We start from the raw sequence: 20,771 nt of genomic DNA on the forward strand, positions 1-20,771 counted from the left end.
GAAAAGACACTCTGATTTTTATATGGTAACTAGGGATCAAATTTCATTTTTAAAATATATACACACTTTTTATTTTTAAAATTTAATTACTTTTTGGCAACCCTGTGTGTTTGTTGCTGTGTGTGGGTTTTCTCTGGTTGCAGCAAGCGCAGGCTACTTTACTTGCAGTCCACAGACTTATGGTGGTTGCCCTTCTTGTTGCGGTACACAGGCTGTATGGCACACGGGCGTCAGTAGTCGTGGCACATGGGCTTAGTTGCCCAGTGGCATTCAGAATCTTCTCAAACCAGAGACTGAACCCATGTACCCATCTGGCAGGCAGATCCCTGCCCACTGGACCACCAGGGAAGTCCAAACTTCATTCTTTTACATGTGGATTATCCAGCTATTGCAGCACCATTTTTAAAAAAGATTATTCTTTCCCCATTAAATGGTCTAGGCACACTTGTCAAAAATCAATTGACTGTAGATATGTGGGTTAATTTCTGGACTCTCAGTTCTTTTCCATCAATCTAAATATTTATCCTTATAGTAATGCCACACTATCTTGATTAGTGTGCTTTGTATTAAGTTTTGAAATTGGGAAGGTGAGAGTCCTTCAACACTGTTCTTCAAGATTCTTTTGGCTATTCTGGGCCTCTTATAATTCTATGTGAATTTTAAGATTAATTTGTTGATTTTGGGGGGCTGAAACTCCAATACTTTGGCCACCTGATGTGAAGAACCAACTCATTGGGAAAGACCGATGCTGGGAAAGATTGAAGGCAGGAGGAGAAGGGGACAACAGAGGATGAGATGATTGGATGGCATCACCAATGGGGATGATGGCCATGAGTTTGAGTAGGCTCCAGGAGTTGGTGATGGACAGGGAAGCCTGGCATGCTGCAGTCCATGGGGTCGCAGACAGTCGGACATGACTGAGGAACTGAACTGAACTGTTGATTTTGACAAAGAAGCTAGCTGAGAGTCTGATAGGGAATATGCTGAATATGTAGAACAATTTGAGAAGTATTGCCATCCTAACAATCTTGTCTTCTGATCATGAACATGGATGACTTTACATTTTAAAGGTTTTCTTTAATTTCCTTCACTAATATTTTGTACTTTAAGATTATGTTTTTACCCTTCTTTGTTAAATTTTTAAAATTCTTTTTGATGCTATTATAAATGGAATTGTTTTCTTAATTGCATTTTCAGATTGTTTTCAAATATGTTATATGCCGTATTATCTCTTTCCTCTCCTTTTGAGACTCTAATTATATGTAAAGTGAAAGTCAAAGTCTCTCAGCTGTGTCCGACTCTTGTGACACTGCGGACTATACAGTCCGTGGAATTCTCCAGGCCAGAATACTGGAGTGGGTAGCTGTTCCCTCCTCCATGGGATCTTCCCAACCCAGGGATTGAACCCAGGTCTCCCGCATTGCAGGCGGATTCTTTACTAGTTGAGCCACCAGGGAAGCCCAATTATATATAGACTGTTTTATATTATTCCATAGATAACTGATATTTTTTCCCTATAGTCTTTTTTCTCTACTTTAATTTTGATCATTTTATTGATCTGTCTTCGTATTAACTGATTCTTTCTTTTACAGTATCCAATCTACCATTAAGCCCATTCAATGAGTTGATTTCAGACATTGTATTTTCCAGTTCTAGAATTTTCATTTGTTTATAATTATGTTTACAATAGTTTGGTTAACTTTTTCTCCTTATAGTTCAAATTTTCTTAAATTTTCATAAATTTCAAGTTTTCTTGTTTCTCTGCATGTCTCATGATTTCATATTGTATTCCAAATACTGTTTATAAGAGGACAAAAGCTAATGCAGTGTGTGTGTGAGTGTGTTAGTCAGTCAGTCATGTCCGACTCTTTGCAAGCCCATTGGACTGTAGCCTACCAGGCTCCTCTGCTCATGGAATTCTCCAGGCAAGAATACTGGAGTGGGTTGCCATTCCCTTCTCCAGGGCATCTTGCTGACCAAAGGATTGAATCTGGGTCTCTTGCAATTCAGGCAGATTCTTTACCATCTGAGTCACCAGGGAAGCCCCTAATATAGTATACTACTTGTTTATTTCCCCAAAAGTAAAACCCTTTCCTCTAACCATTAGAGGAAAGGATCATTCAGATTCCTCCTAGAGTAGGGTTGGAGATGAGTTGTCACTTTTTTTTTGGAGTGACGTCACTTTAATTAGATTGATTTCACCTGTGATTAATCCAAGTGCCAATCTTCCCAGGTGCTGCTTTTTGATCTTGCTAGAATTTGAGCTGTAAATGTGTTGGTTGCACTTCTGTATGTTTGTGATTCATCTTTTTATAAAATTTATTTATTTATGGCTGCACTGGGTCTTCATTGCTGTGAGTGGGCTCTCTCTTGTTGCAGCAAGTGGGGGCTACCTTCCACTTGCAGTGCCTGGGCTTCTCACTGCGGGGGCTTCTCTTGTTGTGGAGCACTGGCTCTAGGGCACTTGGGCTCAGTAGTTCCAGCTCGTGGGCTCTAGAGTGTGGGCTCAGTAGTTGGGGCACACAGAAGCTTAGTTGCTCCATGGAGTGTGGGATCTTAGTTCCTGGACCAGGGATTGAATCTGCATCCCCTGCATTAGCAGGCATATCATCTTTACAGTCAACTCTGACAGTCCCAGAATGTAATCACCCCTAGAATGTGCACGACTACATTATTTATGTCTGTCAGCATAAAAACTAAATCTCCTCAGCATTAAACCCAGAGGAAATATAACTCCTCTTTTCTAGGATTCCAAGCAAGAGTCATTTGTTGGCTTCAACTGGGCCATGTGCCTAATATAGACCATTTTTGAGAATATAGTAAGGACAAAAAGCAAAATGCATAAACTACGTGAACAATTTGCTACCATTTGTTTCAAAAAGGTAAAGAAAACCTGTGTATATATGTGTAGACAGAATCTCTAGAATACTGAAAACATTGGTGGCCTCGAGGGAGGGAAATAGGATGCTTGGGAAAGATTTTTCATTATATATCCAGTTTGAATTTTAAGCCACATAAATTACCTATTCAAAAAAATTAAATGAAAAGTTGAAATGCAGTTGCCAAAATACTCAGTGGTTTCCTTTGTGGCTGTCAGGGTTAAAAAGCACAGACCAAATAAGTTATGAGTCCCATTTGCCAGATGAAGGGAGGGGGCAAGGGCAGCAAGTAACTTCATGTTTCATCATCAAAAGCAAAGAACTTCACAGCCATTCTGTCCCCCAACCTTCTCAGTCCTATTCTTACCAGCCTAGTTGATCAAAAAGATAACTCTGCTTGATCATATTAGAATGCTTAAAGAACGGGGGTCTTGGAGCTGTCTCCTTGCTTTCACTGACTCATAACATTGCTGTCCTACTTTCTCAAAAAACCGATTAAGGCACAAAGTTTGCTAAATATACAGAGAAGCAGGGTTGCTGGTCCCAGAGCTGTTTATGGATACCTGATGTAAAGGAAGCTTTCTGATATCCTGTAAAGACATCAAGGCAACTCTTCCCAACAAATACAACTAAGTGTTCTCTATCAGACATTTTTTACCTTTAGGTAAATGTAATCTTGTGGGATTTGCTTTCCCTTCATTCTGTCGACACAACCCAGAGCTCAGGAATAAAAGATATCTTTGAATGAAAGAGCATGTACCTACATTAAGCCTTGATTAGTATTCTGCTGTCCTCTCTGATTTTTCAATTGGCCTCTGCTTTCCCATAAATATGTATGCGCTTAAAACCATTTGGGACTTTAAGAATTCAGAGAAGTTTGTGTGTTTAGAGAAAATAAAACAACCTAACCCAGGGCCACAGCACAGGATCTTGCTGGAAGGCCTCCAGTTTGCTTCTCCATTGTGATGGATTAATGATTAGTTTAAGAAAATGTGCTTGGCTAACACAAGGAATAAGCAGGACCCTGACTGAATGCCAGATCCCCTATTTCCAATTCTGAGACTAGCACACAATGTGCTTTCCCTTCTGAGAACTGCACAGCGGTAAAGAATCCGCCTGCCAGTGCAGGAGATGCAGATTCGGGCTGGAGCCCGAGGGGAAGGAAACGGCAACCCACTCCAGGATTCTTGCCTGGAGAATTCCACGGACAGAGGAGCCTAGGAGGCTATAGTCCACGGGGTTGAGAAGAGCTGGACTCAACTGAGCACTGCTCACTGCTTCAGTTTGTTATATTCAAGCCTTCAGTTGACATTTATGGCTTAAAATGCTCTAAGACTAACAATGAACAATCTGAAAAGAAAATTACAGAAACAATTCCATTTAAAATAGCATCTAATAGATAATCAACAAGAAGCTACTGTATAGCACAGGGAGCTCTACCCAATACTCTGTGATAACATATATGGGAAAGAATCTGAAAAATAATATAACTGAATCACTTCATGTACACCTGAAACGAATATAACATTGCAAATCAACTATATTCCAGTTTAAAATAAAAATATTTTTAAACAGCATCTAAAAAAATACTTAGGAATTAACTTAATCAAGGAGGTGGAAGACTTGTACCATGAAAACTATAAAACGTATCTGAAAGAATATTAAAGACATTAATAAGTGGAAACAAATCTCATGTTCAGGGACTAGAAGACTTATTAAGACATCAATACTACCCTAAGCAATTTACAGATTTAATGCTATCTCTATTAAAATCTCAATTTTTCTGCAGGAATAGAAAAGCCCATCCTAAAATTCATAGAATCTCCAATATTTATTTGGCTGTGCCAGACCTTAGTTGCACCAAGTGGGATCTCCGATCTTCACTATGGCATAAAGGATCTTTAGCTGTGGCATGTGGCATCTAGTTCCCTGACTGGGGATCAAACTCGGTCCCCTGCATTGGGAGTTCGGCGGCTTAGCCACTGGATCACCAGGGAAATCCCCTGGAGGAACTTTACATTTGTGCATCAAAAGATACTATCAACAGAGTAAAAAGGCAATCTACAGGATGGGAGAGAATATTTTCCAATTACGTATCTGAATCAGCATCCCGAATATATAAACTCCTAAAACTCAGTAACAAAAATACCCTCAATTAAAAATGAACAAAAGACTTGAATAGACATATATCCATATAATAGTCAAGACATACAAATGGCCAGTAAGCACATGAAAAGATGCAACATCACTAATAATTATGGAAATGCAAACAAAAAGTACAGTGAGATACCTCACTTCTATTTGCTGGCTATCAAAAAACTCCAGAAAACATCAAATGTTGGTGAAGACATGGAGAAATTAGAACCCTTCTGCAATACTGGTGGGAGTGTAATTGAAAGCAGGGTCTCAAGGAGGTATCTGTATAACCATATGGATAGCAGCATTATTCACAACAGCCAAAACATGGAAGCAACCCAAGAGTCTATTGACAAATGGATGGATAAACAAGATGTGGTACATATACACAATGGAAAACTCTTCAGCCTCAAAAAAGAAATTCTGATATATGCTATGTATGTTAAGTGACATAATTCTGACACAAAAAGACAAATATTGTATGATTCCACCTATAATGAGGTGCTTAGAGTAGTCAACATCATAGACCTAGAAAGTAGAATAGTGGTTGCCAGGCGCTAGGGGGACGAGGGAAGAGGAAGTTATTGTTTCATGGGTATAGTTTCAGTTTTCCAAGATGAAAAGAGTTCTGGAGATGGATGGTCGCACCACAATGTGAATGCACTTAATACCACTGAACTCTACACTGAAAAATGGTTAAGATGAGGAATTTCTTGGTTTCCTGGTCCAGTGGTTAGGACTCTGCTTTTGCTGCCAAGGATGCAGGTTTGATCCCTAGTTGGGGATATCTGAAGTTTTCATTATATTCTCAACATTTAATTTTCTAGGGATCATACCTTCCCTTCTTCATGTGAATTTTTTCTTTAAAAAAAATGTTTCTAAGCATTTCAATCAGAAGTACTAATATACCACTGATAGTCCCTTAATGCTAATTTTTAAGGTAAAGGCATTTTACCAAACTTAAAAAATAGGTTGCAACCTCATTATTGAAAAGTATGATACAAAAGAAAATAGAACAAATAGGATGGAGCAATCCTTTATTTTTAGACACTCTCACAAAGGGGTTTTTAGTACGTAGAGTTTCCAGCGGAGAAGAGAGAACGTGAGAATCAGCCTCCAGCCACTGGCAGCTGCTCCGCTCAGGACCGAGGTTCCTCCTGGCCTGAGTGGTGAGGTGGGGGTGTGTACTTCCCTTCCTTGATTAGCTTTTCCCGCTGTCTCCTGATGGCATGCAGACGTTTCATCTGTCAGAGGAGGAAAATATTTAAACTCGGAGGGAGATATGCACCAGAAAGTGAGCACTGGAGAAGCTGAATACAAAACTGGTTTCATTTTTAAACTATGGAAGCTTTTCATCCTGGAGGGCCTCTGAGATAAATCCCATCTTTAAAGAATCAATTTCTGCTGTATGTATAGTAATACCTCCTTGAAAACGGATAACTAGTATGTTCCTATTATATAGAGGAATATAAGCATTTACAAAAATAATAGAGATACAGCAGCTTTAAGAGGTATACTTGTGCATACTAAAATCTTTAAAAATATGAAAAGCTGTCATCACCTCACAGCATATGCTGGTGACTGCTCACTAGGTCAGAGAAGGCAATGGCGCCCCATGCTAGTACTCTTGCCTGGAAAAATCCCATGGACAGAGGAGCCTGGTGGGCTGCAGTCCATGGGGTCGCTAAGAGTCAGACACGACTGAGCGACTTCACTTTCACTTCTCACTTTCACGCATTGGAGAAGGAAATGGCAACCCACTCCAGTGTTCTTGCCTGGAGAATCCCAGGGACGGGGGAGCCTGGTGGGCTGCCGTCTATGGGGTGGCACAGAGTCGGACACGACTGAAGCGACTTAGCAGCAGCAGCTCACTAGGTATGAATGAAGCAGAAATAGGCCAATGAGGTCTCTGGGCCACACTGAAAGGCCTGCTATGTGCTCGGCTCAGCCAGTAGTCGCTCAGACAGGCAGGGCCTTGACTGCTGCCTTTTCCCCTCAGCAGGACGTTCCCTACGGATGAAAATCAAGCTATCCAACACTGTGCGAGAGCCGCAATTAACGGATTCTGTGACATGGAAAACAGACTTACCAATCCTGAATGCACTGTTCCTTGGCTCAAAACCCAGTGGCTTTCATCTTACTGAGAGGAAAAGCTGAATCCTTCCCTAGAAGGAAATTACAAGACCCTTCTCTCTGACGTTATGTCTTTATACCTTCCTCCAGCTCTCTCTGCTCCAGCTCAGAGATCCTTCCATTCGCTGCTTCCTCCTCCCTCAAGTGCACGTGGTTCACTATCTCCAAGTCTCTGCTCTCATGTTTTCTATCCTTGAGCTCTTTCAGGAGCACTCCACTGAAGCACAGAGCAACCATACCAGTGCTTCGCATCCTTCTGTTTATTTTCCCCACTGCACGTACCAACACCCGACACGCTATTTCTTACCTTGTTCGTACATTTTCTGTATCCCATCCCCAACCCTTGCCCCACCAATGAGTTCCATTAGGGCAGGGACTTTTCGCTGTTTTGCTTACTGCTATATTCCCAGTACCTGGAATAGTTCCTGACATAATAGGTGATCTAAAAAATACTTTTTGAGTGAATGACTAGGTTTTCACAAAGGCATGAAGTGGCAGTATATTCAATTAAACATCCCATTAACTTTAAAGAATGAGGATGCAACTTCAGTAGAAAAAAACTTTAGGTATTCCCAATACTAAACATTAACCATTTAAAAAACTGTATTCTTAACATTTCTCTAGTAAAGCATTTCCCAACATAAAACTAGTTATGGTTGAGGCATCATACAGCCGTATGTCAAATCTCTCTCCCAGCTAGAACCAATCATGACTTGGTGTTCTGAATACAAGCACAGGGTCTAGAATCAGCACTGCCAGGTTCAAATGCTATTTCCACCTCTTACTGGGCTATGTGACCTTAGGTAATGGATTTAGTATTTCCTTGCTTCAATGTTTTAATCCTACAGTGGGGAAAATAATTCTAAAGTATCTCATAGGAGATTATTGCAAGAAATATATGTACTATTACATTCTAAGAACTTAGAAAAGTGCTTGATTCTAATTCTTTGATTCACTAACATCTTCACTTAGATGACCTCTAAAATGGTAACATCTCTCTTCAGAAATTGACCTTAGAGCAAAACTGTATTTCCAGATAAGGAAACCAAGATTAGATGGGAAAGACTTTCTTGAAGTCACAAAACTAGTGGTGGTAAAACCAGCATCAAAATCCAGCTCTCCCAAATCCCAATCTAATATTCTTTCCACCTCATCACACTGTCTCTTCTTGGTGTAAATTTTCCATAATAAATCAAGTGTTAATCTGAGCAAGGAATAAGTGGGGCCTGCAGAAGAGAAGTTATGATATGCTGCGAACTAACTAGCTGGTTGGCGGCCAGCTACCACCCACTCCTTGTCTACTACAGTACACTCGATGATCAATATTCTTCCAGAGAACATGACAAAATTAATACCTGACAACCCTTTATTCCTTCCAAATTTGGCTTTACTTCACCCAAATGCCAATAGCAGATTATAAAAGACAAGCTATTTAAAAATGGATACAGATAACTTTAGAGATGCATTTAACTGAAAATCTAAATTGTATTCCTGAACCTCAAGGAGTTGACAGTAATAAAAATAATTCTATGTTATATGTGGGGCACAGAAATAGGCAAAATGACAGCCCACAGCTAACGATTTCTTCTCTAAAGGAGAATAGGACCCTATGTGTTACGCAATTCATTCAAGTCTTGAGGAGGTAAACACTATGCTGCTGCTGCTAAGTCGCTTCAGTCGTGTCCGACTCTGTGTGACCCCATAGACGGCGGCCCACCAGGCTCCCCCGTCCCTGGCTCCTCCATCCATGGGATTTTCCAGGCAAGAGTACTGGAGTGGGGTGCCATTGCCTTCTCTGAAACACTATGCTACTAATGCTTTTTCCCTGTATTTTTGGTCAGGATCACCTAAAACAATCTCATTAACACCTCCATCTTCCCCAGAATAGAAATCTAGAGGTTGTTTTATCAGGTTCAGTGTAATAGAGCTGCAGGATTTTAATCTCTTCCCCAGTGAGGGTTCAATGAATTTGAAATATATTTGCCCAAACATTTTCAAGGACAAACACCCAAGGCTAGTTGATACTCTCTTACTTTACAGCCTACACAAAAATGGAAATCTACATGTGCAATTTCCAACCCGATGGCTGCAGCAGGGCACAATGCTAAGGAAAATATTGGGTTTGCCAAAAAGTTTGACGGAAAACCCTAATGAACTTTTTGGCTAACCCAATATATGAGAATATGAGGAAGAACACTGAACAAGTTAACACAGTTAACTTCCTTGACATGGTACCTAAGTAGAGAAGGTAGTTCACACAAAAGTTTTGCCAATTCACATCGGGCAAGCCAATGCCCAATGATCAGTTAAAAGTATTTAAAAGTAGCTCTGGAGAAACAAGGAAGTAATTCCATCCCCATCTTCATCACTTCCTCACCGTTTTCTGTCGAAGCAGACACTCTCTGAAATCCTCAAATTCTATTTTGCACTCCTTCTCTGCTCGGATACTGCCGATTCCATGTGCACACTCTATCCATTCCTTCTCAAAAGCATGGCATCGGGATGGGATCTTGTGAGGCTGCTCAGCACTCTGGATTGTCATCCAGCGATCTAGGTCAACACCCAGCCTTTTCTGCACATCAAAGAAAGGCATGGCTGAAGTGGAAGGGGAAAAAAAAGGAATGCCATAAAATTGCAGTCAAAAGAGAAATTTCTGAGAAAAATGAGATAATTATGACAAACAACCCTCTAGAAAGATATTTTGTACTAGTCTCCCAATTTCTTTTCCCCAAACCTTTTCATTACACAAGTTCTTCCAGTTCATGGTAGATAAGCAATTTTTGTGCTTTCACAAAACTCAAACTCGAGGAAAACGGAACTTGAACCAAAAAACAATGCATTAAAAATCCTCTACATTGATAAGGTCATTTTAATCAAAAGTTGAAAAGTGTGTTTTATTGGGAGTGTAGAGTTTAAGCCACTGGACCACTAAAAAGTCCCTGTATTGAATATCTTGACTCAGTAATCCCAATGCTTTGAGACAGATCTGAAGAAAAAACTGAAATAAAAAAGCACAAGCATAAAAACATTTCTTTACACTTTTCGAACCATATCAACTTAGATGACACTTCTAAGAAGCCATCTTGAAGCAGGAATGTCATCCTGTGTTAGCATCGTAGACCTTTCCTAGTACCCTGCACGCCCCTGTAATGTACTATTCATACGCATATCTCCCTTTTGAACAACCTTGAGGATAGGGACCAGTCAGGTAGGAGCTCAATAATTGTTGGGGGGAAAAAAAAAAGAAATTCAAACAACTTAAAAGTGCAACAATAGAGAAAGTCCAAGTGTTTGTCTCTCAGTCCTGTCCCCACTCTTTTCTACCCCATGGACTGTAGCCCACCGGGCTCCTCTGTCTATGGAATTCTTCAGGCAAGAATACTGGAGTGGGTTGCCATGACCTTCCAGGGGATGTTCCCAATCTAGGGATCGAACCTGGGTCTCCTGCATTTCAGGCAGATTCTTTACCGTTTGAGCCACCAGTGAAGTAACAGAAATGAATAATTAAATCCAGTACCTATTTGGTAGACAATGGTGGGGGGCGGATAATACACATGAAATATACATTTTAATGCTTAATGAAAAAAAGGGGGGTTTACAATAATGCTAAAAAAAAAAAGCTTCAAAAGAAGACTGGAAGGAAGCACAAAAAAAGGTCAGCAGTTACTTTTATGAGTGGCAGGCTTACAGGTGAGTGTAATTTTAAAGTTTCCCACCCATTCTTTCAGTCATTTACTGAGCAATGTTCCAGTCACTGGGATGGGGGCGGGGGGGAGGTGGGGAGCAGCTGCAACCTAAGCACTAGCACAGGACACACAGAGGGAACTGGGAATCAACACACGAGCGCAAGAGCTAAGGAGGAAGCAACTATTCTGTCCGGAAAACTACGGATCAAGTGCAGGTCTGTGACAGAGTATTCCAGCAGGGCACACACTGCACGAGTTACAGCCGGTGTGCTGGGTTATGTCTGGGGTACACTGAGCACCCAGACGCGGCTGGAGCGCAGAGTACACGTCGGGAAGAACGAAACGAGCTTTAGAGGTTGGCAGGGCCTAAATCCCGCATAGCCACGCAGCAAGCTGGGAAGGGAACGTGGACTTCAGGTTAAGAAACAGAAGGCCAAGTATGAGTCTGTCAGAAAGTTAAGTCAACCTGGAAAAAGAGCCGAGAGAGGTGCGGTCTATAGACTTCAGTGACAAGCTGTGTGGACCGAGGAGCCTGGGAAAGCAGAAAATATGGCCAGGGAGAAAGGTCATCCACCCAGCAAGCCAAGAGGAAATCTGTTAAAGAGCTCTCGGAAGGACGCGCTTTAGGGTCTATCGTCCAGCGGACACACACAGCCCCTACCGTCCGGCCGCTGTGTCCTTTTCTCCTCGCTGGCCGCCTCTCCTAGACAATCCTCAGGCGACTAGGAGGCCTGCCGTAAAGGAAGCCCGCTGTGCGACTCTTGCAGCGCGACGCCGGGAACCGACCTGCCTTCCGCCGTCGCGCCCCGGAACCATAGAGACCAAGCCCATCTGTCTGCGCCTGCGCGGCCGTCTGAGTTGCCCTCGAGAGACTGCGGACGAGCGGACCTTGCCCAGATAACCGCGTGAGAGGCATCCCGGGGTTTAGTGATTTCCTGCTGCTTCCTCCTTCAGTGCCTGGGACTCTCACCACAGCTATGATTGGTGAGGGACTTGACCAAGGAAACCCTCTTCATCCCCTTCCAGTGGCAGTTAAGCTCATGGAGTGTGGACACACCCAGGGTGGGTTCCAGTTCTTGCTCCGCCACTTCTGCGTCACCTGGCAAAATTTCTTAACTTCGCTGTTTCTGTTTCATCTAAGATAATAATACAGTGTATAGGGTTGCTTGCGGGATTAAATGAGTTCTATTAAAGCACTGGGTTTCCCAGATTGCCCTAGTGGTAAAGAACCCACCTGCCAATGCAGGAGATGTAAGAGAAGAGGGTTCGATCCCTGGGTCAGGAAGATCCTCTATGGCAACCCACTCCAATATTCTTGCCTGGAGAATTACATGGACAGAGGAGCCTGGCTAGTTACAGCCCGTAGTCTCAAGAGTCGGACAGGATTTAGCGAGTAAACCACCACCAAACCACTGAGGCGTTTCCTAGCACATGGAGGGCACTCTAAGACAATCGCAGTTCTTTGTGTCTCAGTTTTTAAAGTTTACGGATTCTGGAGAGTCGTCAGAGACCATGCCCCTCTGTTTCCGAACCTCCAGAGGTTCCCCTTGATTACAGCAAGAGCCCCAGAGTGGTGGTGGGGTTGGAGCTGGGACGGCTGCGCGGGGTGGAATGGGTACCATAAAGTGTATGTGATATGATACGTTGGGGAAGTGGAAAGAAAATAGAATATTTCTAATTTTTGTGTTTTTTAATTTCTTGTTTGTGTGTTAATGTTTATAAAGGGCATAATACTACATTAGTTCTACATATTAAAAAACTTGTAAATAAATATTTATTGGGGGGTTGAGCTGAAAACTTCTTTTTTTTTCTTCACTGGAGACAGAAGGTTTTGTTGATGCAGATGGGGGTTGAGGGGCCCCAGGAGCCCGATGGGGGTGGGACCGAGTCAGTCAGCAGGTGCATGAGGCCCAGGGACATGGAGGTAGGTTAGGGCACATTCATCTTACTAGGATTCAGTGGCTTCTTCCCTGTGGAAGAGAGAGCATCTTGAGGGCGGAGCAATTTGAAGAGCAGTGAGGGAGAGGTTAGGGTCTGCGGAGCCCTCTGGAGAGAAGGCACCAGGACAGGCAGCAATATCTGTGTGGAAAACTAGGTCAACTGGTGAGTAGGGGGAAATGCGGAAGCTTCTTGGAGGAGGGGTCCAACTGTGACCTGGGTGAGCTCTCAAGAATACTTGGTGTTTCCAAGCAGAATGGGGCAGGGCCCAAAGCCCCTTTCCCTGTGGGTCCCCGTTAAGGAGAAAAAGACATTTGGGGACCCCATAAGCATGGGGGTCCCAGAATTAGTCCTTAAGGCACAGCTGAGGGCAGACGAGGCACCAAGACACAAAGGCGCAACCGGTGGGGGGTCAGGGGCAGCCTCCAAGCTGAGTGCCAGGTCACAGGAGGATGCAGGACTGCCCAGGCTTGATCGGCATGGGATTGAGTACTGCCGGACAGCCTCGGTAAACACTTCCTGGATGCCATCCTGCTGCAGGGCCAAGCACAGCTTGGATCTGCTGGGCCACCACCTGGCCCAGCTCCTTCAGGCACCTTTAGGGTGTCAGGTCCTTCTTGGTGCCCACCAAGAGGATGGGCACCTCAGGGCGATGGTAGCACACCTCTGAATGCCACTTGTGCTGCACATTCTCATAGGAAGGCGGATGACAGTGGAGAAGCAGATGACAAACATGTTGGTCTGAGGGCAGGAGAGTGTGCGGAGGTGATCATACTCCTCCTGGCCTGCTGTTCCTACAGGTTCGGGTTCACTGGGCACCCGTCAACTGCACTCTGGGCGCTATAGTTGTTGAATACTGGGGATGTAATCCTTGGGGAAGGCGTTGCTTGTGTACCATGTTTTGACCACAGCCCCTTTGCTCACCACCACACACCTGATGCTCTGTGTGGTGGGTGCAGGTGCTGCTGTGGAGGCTATGACTCTTTCCCTTTCTGAACCCTCCTGGATCAGTGACCTGATGCCCTCCCCAAGGCAGGGAAGATGGGGGTGGCGGCAGTGGCTGTGTTCTGCAGATTTCTTTTCCTTTTAAGCAATGAGCTCTCAAAACTGTTTAGAGAAGTCCGGTGTTCCAACCTTCCCAGCCTTATTGTCCAAAACTCTGCCTAATGCCCCGACCGAGAGCTTGCTCTTCTGTGTATTCCAGGAATATCCTGCCATCCAATCTCTCTCTCCCTTTTTTTCTTCTTTCCTTTGGAAGGATACCGATTCCTCCCTCCCCCGCTTCCATTTCTGCATGCCAGATTCCTGCTCTGCTTCAGGACTTTTGCATAGGTTTCTCTAAAATGCATTAACTATCAACCAAGCCCTGGTTTCATCCACTCTGAGGAGAATGCCTGAGGTCCCACCATGTACTGCTTTTGTTCCAGCATTCCAATTCTCCTTTTCTTCCCCCCTCATCAGATATGTACCCCACCTCAGATAAGTTGCAGTTCAGCTAGAATTTCCTGGGCACCTAATGCATGTCCAGCACAATACTGGAGGATTATGGAATTGGTAACTCATGGCCCTTGCCTACAAAATACTAGAGGTGGCAAGGTGGTGATCACCACCACCCCTTTCACTTCTCCCATTTAATGTTGGTGATAGCATCTTTCCAGCCATTCAGGTAGTAAACTCTGAAGCTGTATTTTGCCTTTTCCTCCTGCTTCATCCAATATTTAATCACTGGCCAAATGCTTTCAAATATTCCTTCAATAGATTTTCAAATTTATTTTTTCCTTTCTGCTTCCTGGCTCCTCACTTTAGTCTGTTTTGCACTGATTAATCTTTCTAAAATATTAATTTCATTGAATCACTCCTCAGATACCAGGTGGGGTAGATTAGTACAAAGATGGCAATTTAAAAGCCTCCAAGGCCAGAGCTAGCTCACTGTAAGGAAATGAAAACAAAAGCATTATGATAAATGGGAACTGATCCTTGGCCTCAGTTTGAGGGAGAGGAATGGTGGGGAACATGCAACCTGAAGAGCATATGTCCCGTCTAAAGGGGGCAGCAGCTCCTCAGCTCCACTCTTGCTGTCAAGAATCAGGGCTCCAAATTGTCAACTCTTCAAATTTTTCACGAGAAGCCAGAAATCTTTTGTTATTGCTTAAATGTGAAACGCTGGCTCACACGCTAGTAAAGTAATACTCAAAATTCTCCAAGCCAGGCTTCAGCAATACGTGAACCATGAACTTCCAGATGTTCAAGCTGGTTTTAGAAAAGGCAGAGGAACCAGAGATCAAATTGCCAACATCCACTGAATCATGGAAAAAGAAAGAAAGTTCCAGAAAAACATCTATTTCTGCTTTATTGACTACGCCAAAGCCTTTGACTGTGTGGATCACAATAAACTGTGGAAAATTCTGAAAGAGATGGGAATACCAGACCACCTGACCTGCCTCTTGAGAAACCTGTATGTAGGTCAGGAAGCAACAGTTAGAACCGGACATGGAACAACAGACTGGTTCCAAATAGGAAAAGGAGTACGTCAAGCCTGTATACTGTCACCCTGTTTATTTAACTTCTATGCAGAGTACATCATGAGAAACGCTGGACTGGAAGTAACACAAGCTGGAATCAAGATTGCTGGGAGAAATATCAATTACCTCAGTTATGCAGATGACACCACCCTTATGGCAGAAAGTGAAGAGGAACTAAAAAGCCTCTTGATGAAAGTGAAAGTGGAGAGTGAAAAAGTTGGCTTAAAGCTCAACATTCAGAAAACGAAGATCATGGCATCTGGTCCCATCACTTCATGGGAAGTAGATGGGGGAAACAGTGGAAACAGTGTCAGACTTTATTTTTTTGGGCTCAAAAATCACTGCAGATGGTGACTGCAGCCATGAAATTCAAAGACGCTTACTCCTTGGAAGGAAAGTTATGACCAACCTAGACAGCATATTCAAAAGCAGAGACATTACTTTGCCAACAAAGGTCCGTCTAGTCAAGGCTATGGTTTTTCCTGTGATCATGTATGGATGTGAGAGTTGGACTGTGAAGAAAGCTGAGCACCAAAGAATTGATGCTTTTGCAGTGTGGTGTTGGAGAAGACTCTTGAGAGTCCCTTGGACTGCAAGGAGATCCAACCAGTCCATTCTAAAGGAGATCTATCCTGGGTGTTCTTTGGAAAGAATGATGCTAAAGCTGAAACTCCAGTACTTTGGCCACCTCATGCAAAGAGTTGACTCATTGGAAAAGACTCTGACGCTGGGAGGGATTGGGGGCAGGAGGAGAAGGGGATGACAGAGGATGAGATGGCTGGATGGCATCACTGACTCGATGGACGTTGAGTCTGAGTGAACTCCGGGAGTTGGTGATGGACAGGGAGGCCTGGCGTGCTGCAATTCATGGGGTCGCAAAGAGTCGGACACGACTGAGCAACTGAAGTGAAATGTGAAACATTCCATTTTAAAAAGTGGGGCAACTAATTTTTTTTTCAAGTGCTGACCAAACAAAACCCATCATGGAAATGGCCTTTGAGGTACCAGATTTCAAACCTTGGATGGAGAGAAAATTACAGACTGGGAAAGCAATTTACTTTGAACTTTGATGGTTTTTTTTACATCCAGCCTTACTCTCTTCTTCCCCTCTCTTCTTATTGTTGCACGCTTTTCTGAAGACTCAAATCTGATCATTCAGAAAACACTTCCTGAGCTCTTATCTCAACCATGACCCTTGTTGAGTTCTTGGGATGAAGGCACAGAATGCTGTGGCAAGTGGTTAAAACAAAGATGAATAAAAGGAGAATGCAAAAGAAGGGGGTCATTCATATTGCTTGGGCTCTGTGTAAGGTTATTCAAGAAAAGGTCCAGATTTTTGGGTTTGGCATTCAGACCATGATCTGACTTCTTTCCATTTCTAACTCCTCAGATCCCATTGTTCACTAACTGGTATTCAATACCCTGGTGTTCTCAAACATCCAGAACTGTTCTCATGCTTGCAAATTTTGTAGGATCATTACAGACTTCCCACTGTACCCCTCAGCAAATGCCTAATCCGTTTTCATCGTTTATCGCACGAAGCTTTCTGTGGAGTCTTCCTGAACTCCTGAGCGTTTACTAGGGCTTTGTTGAGGTCCCACCAGACCAGTTATACGTATACTGTTTCCTATTATAGATGTTAACTGTTAATACGCCAAGCCCCTCCATTCGGCCCCGGTGTTGGTGCGGCTGTGCAAGGATGTCCATGACAGGGCGCTCCCGAAGATGGGAAAACTACAGTTCCCAGAAATCCTACGCCAGAACTGCGCCTGCGCCGTTGCTATGCCGACCATGGCGCTAGCTTAGCTTCCTGGGCTTTTTAGTGACTTTAACTCTGCCATGGGGCGGGGGCCGCGTTACCACCTCTTGTATTCCTCTCGTTTATCTCTTTTTTTCCTTTTTCTGCAAGCCTCTGCTTCTTGGAATTGTAGTTTTACAACGAAATCAAAAGATATTATACACAGAAACAAGCCTGAGCTGTTGCATTGTTCATTCTTTATTGGGGAACCCTGAGGCTCAGAGGCCGGGTGGAACAGGCCTAGGCATTCTGTGCTTCCCCAACAGTCTTGCTCCCATTTTCAAAGAACAAGAGTAAGGCTCAGTGATAATCGAAGCCCCACCACCCACCCCAACGCCTTCCTGTTCCCGTTCCCCTGAAAACTAGCCTCGCTGCTGCATGAGCTGGGGCTATGGACAGTCACAGATTTAATGACCCCTGGACCTATTTCACGGGACTTCTGTCCTTGATCCTTGATCTGTAGGATTTCCTGTTTACACACCTCAGTCATAACCTGATAAAAGCGTTTAATGCTACCTTTCTGCAGATATGCCATCTATAATTTAGCACATTGGGAACTTTAGGCCTTATCTGATACCATTGTCCAGCAGATTTGAATAAACTGGGTAGCCTGAGGATCCTAGCACAAGTGGAAAAGACAAAGTTTGAAAGCTTTCCCCCCAACCCTCACCTCCAAGCCTGGAGCTATAGGATAGACTCAACAAAAGCAATAAGCAAAGCAATCCGAAAGTGAAAGTAACAGTCCCAAGGCCTGAAATAAAATGGCAGAGTGACTCTTAAAGAGCAAAAGATGTGCCATTTCGGGGGAGATACAGGTGGACAAGGAAATGGCAACCCACTCCAGTACTCTTGCATGGAAAACCCCATGGGCAGAGGAGTGTAGTAGGCTACAGTCCATGGGGTCACAAAGACACGACTGAAGGACTTCACTTTCACAGTATGGGGAAAAGATGTAACCAAACCAGGAACCACTGCCGCGGGGAGGAAAGGGGGTGGGGGTGGGGGCAGGGGGTGGAGGTGGGGAAGGCTTGTGGGAGGCGTAATTGGATGTTGGTCAACATTCCATCCCTAGAATTAAAGTCCCCTTGCTCTGTTACATGGAGCTTTTTCTTGACTTTAATTAGGCTTCCCAAGTGGTAGGATTACATGAAAACACACTAAGGGACTTCCCCGGCAGTCCAGTGGTTATGACTCGGCCTTCCACTGCAGGGTAACCAGTTCACTCCTGGTCAGAGAACTAAGATCCCTGAGTGCTGCTAAAGTATACAGAAAACACAGTAAGGCCAATGGGGCTGTCTACTGCACCAGACATCTCTCCTCATGAATTAACACACTAGAGTCTGGTTTTATAGACCAATATAGCTTTACCAGTGAGTCAGCCTTCCTGAGTACAGTCAGTTCAGTCGCTCAGTCGTGTCCGACTCTTTGCAACCCCATGAATCACAGCACGCCAGGCCTCCCTGTCCATCACCAACTCCCGGAGTTCACTCAAACTCACGTCCATCAAGTCAGCGATGCCATCCAGCCATCTCATCCTCTGTCGTCCCCTTCTCCTCCTGCCCCCAATCCCTACCAGCATCAGAGTCTTTTCCAATGAGTCAACTCTTCGCATGAGGTGGCCAAAGTACTGGAGTTTCAGCTTTAGCATCATTCCCTCCAAAGAAATCCCAGGGCTGATCTCCTTCAGAATGGACTGGTTGGATCTCCTTGTAGTCCAAGGGACTCTCAAGAGTCTTCTCCAACACCACACTGCAAAAGCATCAATTCTTTGGCGCTCAGCTTTCTTCTCAGTCCAACTCTCACATCCATACATGACCACTGGAAAAACCATAGCCTTGACTAGACAGACCTTTGTTGGCAAAGTAATGTCTCTGCTTTTGAATATGCTGTCTAGGTTGGTCGTAACTTTCCTTCCAAGGAGTAAGCGTCTTTGAATTTCATGGCTGCAGTCACCATCTGCAGTGATTTTTGAGCCCAAAAAAATAAAGTCTGACACTGTTTCCACTGTTTCCCCATCTTAAAACACCTGGAGGGAAGCTGTCAAGAGTGGCCTTCCACAGGAAGCACTCTGCTTTCTGTCCAGGTGCACAGAATACTTCAAGTTTCATCACCTTCCTGCCCAGAGACTGTGAGCCTCTCTAGGGTAAGGGCTGGATCTCTCTTACCTTTGCTGCAGAGAGACAACCTGCAGAAAGCTTAGTTACTTATCTGAGAGTTAAGGAAGAGTTTCAGGTAGTATACTGACTACTAGCAAAGGGGAGGAGTAGCCACATAATCCATTAGTCACTCATCATTTAAGAGCCAATAGGTAATAGTTCAAGGTGCTACCAACAGCTCAGTACAGTGGAAGAGTCATGTAGACTCATAAATGCATTACACAACTACTTCCTCAGGTCTCTTTTGCCACCCAATTCAGGCATCTGGTTCTATCATTCCCATTTGATTTCCTTCAAACTTAAATCTTGGATTAAACTGTTTACTAGTTTGTATTGCCTCACAATGTCAGCACCATTAAGAGCAGGGACTTGGTCTATCTAGCTCAGTGATATATTCCTAGTGCCTAGAATACAGGAGGTGCTCAATAAGCATTCATCAAAGGGCTACATTAACACCGCTTTCAAGAAGGGAGCAGGAAGACAACTGCCACTTGAGGCAGCCATTTGTCAAGTCAGAAGGGATTTAATTCCAGGTAGAACAATAGGGGCACCATGATGGACAGTCTGAGAGGAAAATTTAACAATCCATGCAAGAGATAACCAGAACCTTTAAGAGTAACAGGTAGATTTAAGAGAATCTGTGAAAAACAAAACACAGGACAAAACCATTCAACAGCAGCCGCTATGGAACTGGGCTGGATTAAATAAGAGACACGGATAAGACAAGCCAAAAGAAAAAGGATCTTTAAAAATGGGCCTGTTGGAAGTGCACCATGCCCTTCTTAGCCAGGCAAAGCCAGAGCCTCATTTCATCATCCTCCCCCATCAATGTTCAGGCCTTTGTTATCTCTAACTGGACAACAAAAAGAGGCCTGTGACTGGTCTGTCTCTAGTTTGGTATTTGCCCTTCTCTCTGGTACTTACTTCAGTTAGTTTCCCTCAACTCTTCAGATTCCTACAGGGGAAAGGTCAAACTCCCTGTAGTCAAAGCCCCTCATTATCTAACCCCTACTACCTACCTTTGAGCTCTCTTTCCAAGATCCATTATGCGTTTTCTACTCTGGTTGAAACAAGAATATTGTGCCTGAACACTGGCAGTTTCCCATCACCCAGCCTTTGCTTATTTCAAGTCCTAATTACTACTTTTATCTGAACCCTATTCACCTTTTGAAACCTCATTCCAACACTACCACCCAAAACGAAGCCTTCCCTGACCACCACTGCTACTTAGAAGCACCTACCATCTCTTCTCTCAGTCCACTACCTGTACCCTCACATGACACAGCAGCTTTTACTTTCCCCGCTTCCATTGCTTTGCTAGACTGAGCTCCTTTTCAGGAATCAAGATCCATCTAAGTATTTATGTGATACAAGACAGAGTAGGGCTATTTAACATAACTTGTCAGGCTTTTAAAACTCACAGGGTATTCCCTGGTGGTCCAGGGATTGAATCTTCGTGCTTTCACTGCCACAGGCCTGGGTTCTGCAAGCCACTGCATGTGCCCCCCCGCCCACCAAATCAT

The 20,771-nt window shown here is 43.8% G+C and overlaps 1 protein-coding gene and 1 pseudogene across 1 annotated transcript; both read right to left on the bottom strand.

Moving 5' to 3' along the window:
* Window positions 1-6,035: 6,035 nt before the first annotated feature.
* On the bottom strand, window positions 6,036-11,533 carry NDUFS5 (NADH:ubiquinone oxidoreductase subunit S5). Its single transcript, NM_176652.2, has 3 exons — window positions 11,496-11,533; window positions 9,526-9,743; window positions 6,036-6,259 (listed from the first exon to the last, which is right to left on the bottom strand). The coding sequence occupies exons 2-3, from the start codon at window positions 9,739-9,741 to the stop codon at window positions 6,155-6,157; spliced, it is 321 nt and encodes a 106-aa protein (NP_788825.1). The 5' UTR covers window positions 9,742-9,743; window positions 11,496-11,533; the 3' UTR covers window positions 6,036-6,154.
* Window positions 11,534-11,673: 140 nt separating this feature from the next.
* LOC112445913 (rho-related GTP-binding protein RhoG-like) lies at window positions 11,674-17,087 on the bottom strand (annotated as a pseudogene).
* Window positions 17,088-20,771: the final 3,684 nt, after the last annotated feature.

This window comes from Bos taurus, chromosome 3 (genome assembly GCF_002263795.3).
Source record: "Bos taurus isolate L1 Dominette 01449 registration number 42190680 breed Hereford chromosome 3, ARS-UCD2.0, whole genome shotgun sequence".
NCBI lineage: Eukaryota > Metazoa > Chordata > Mammalia > Artiodactyla > Bovidae > Bos > Bos taurus.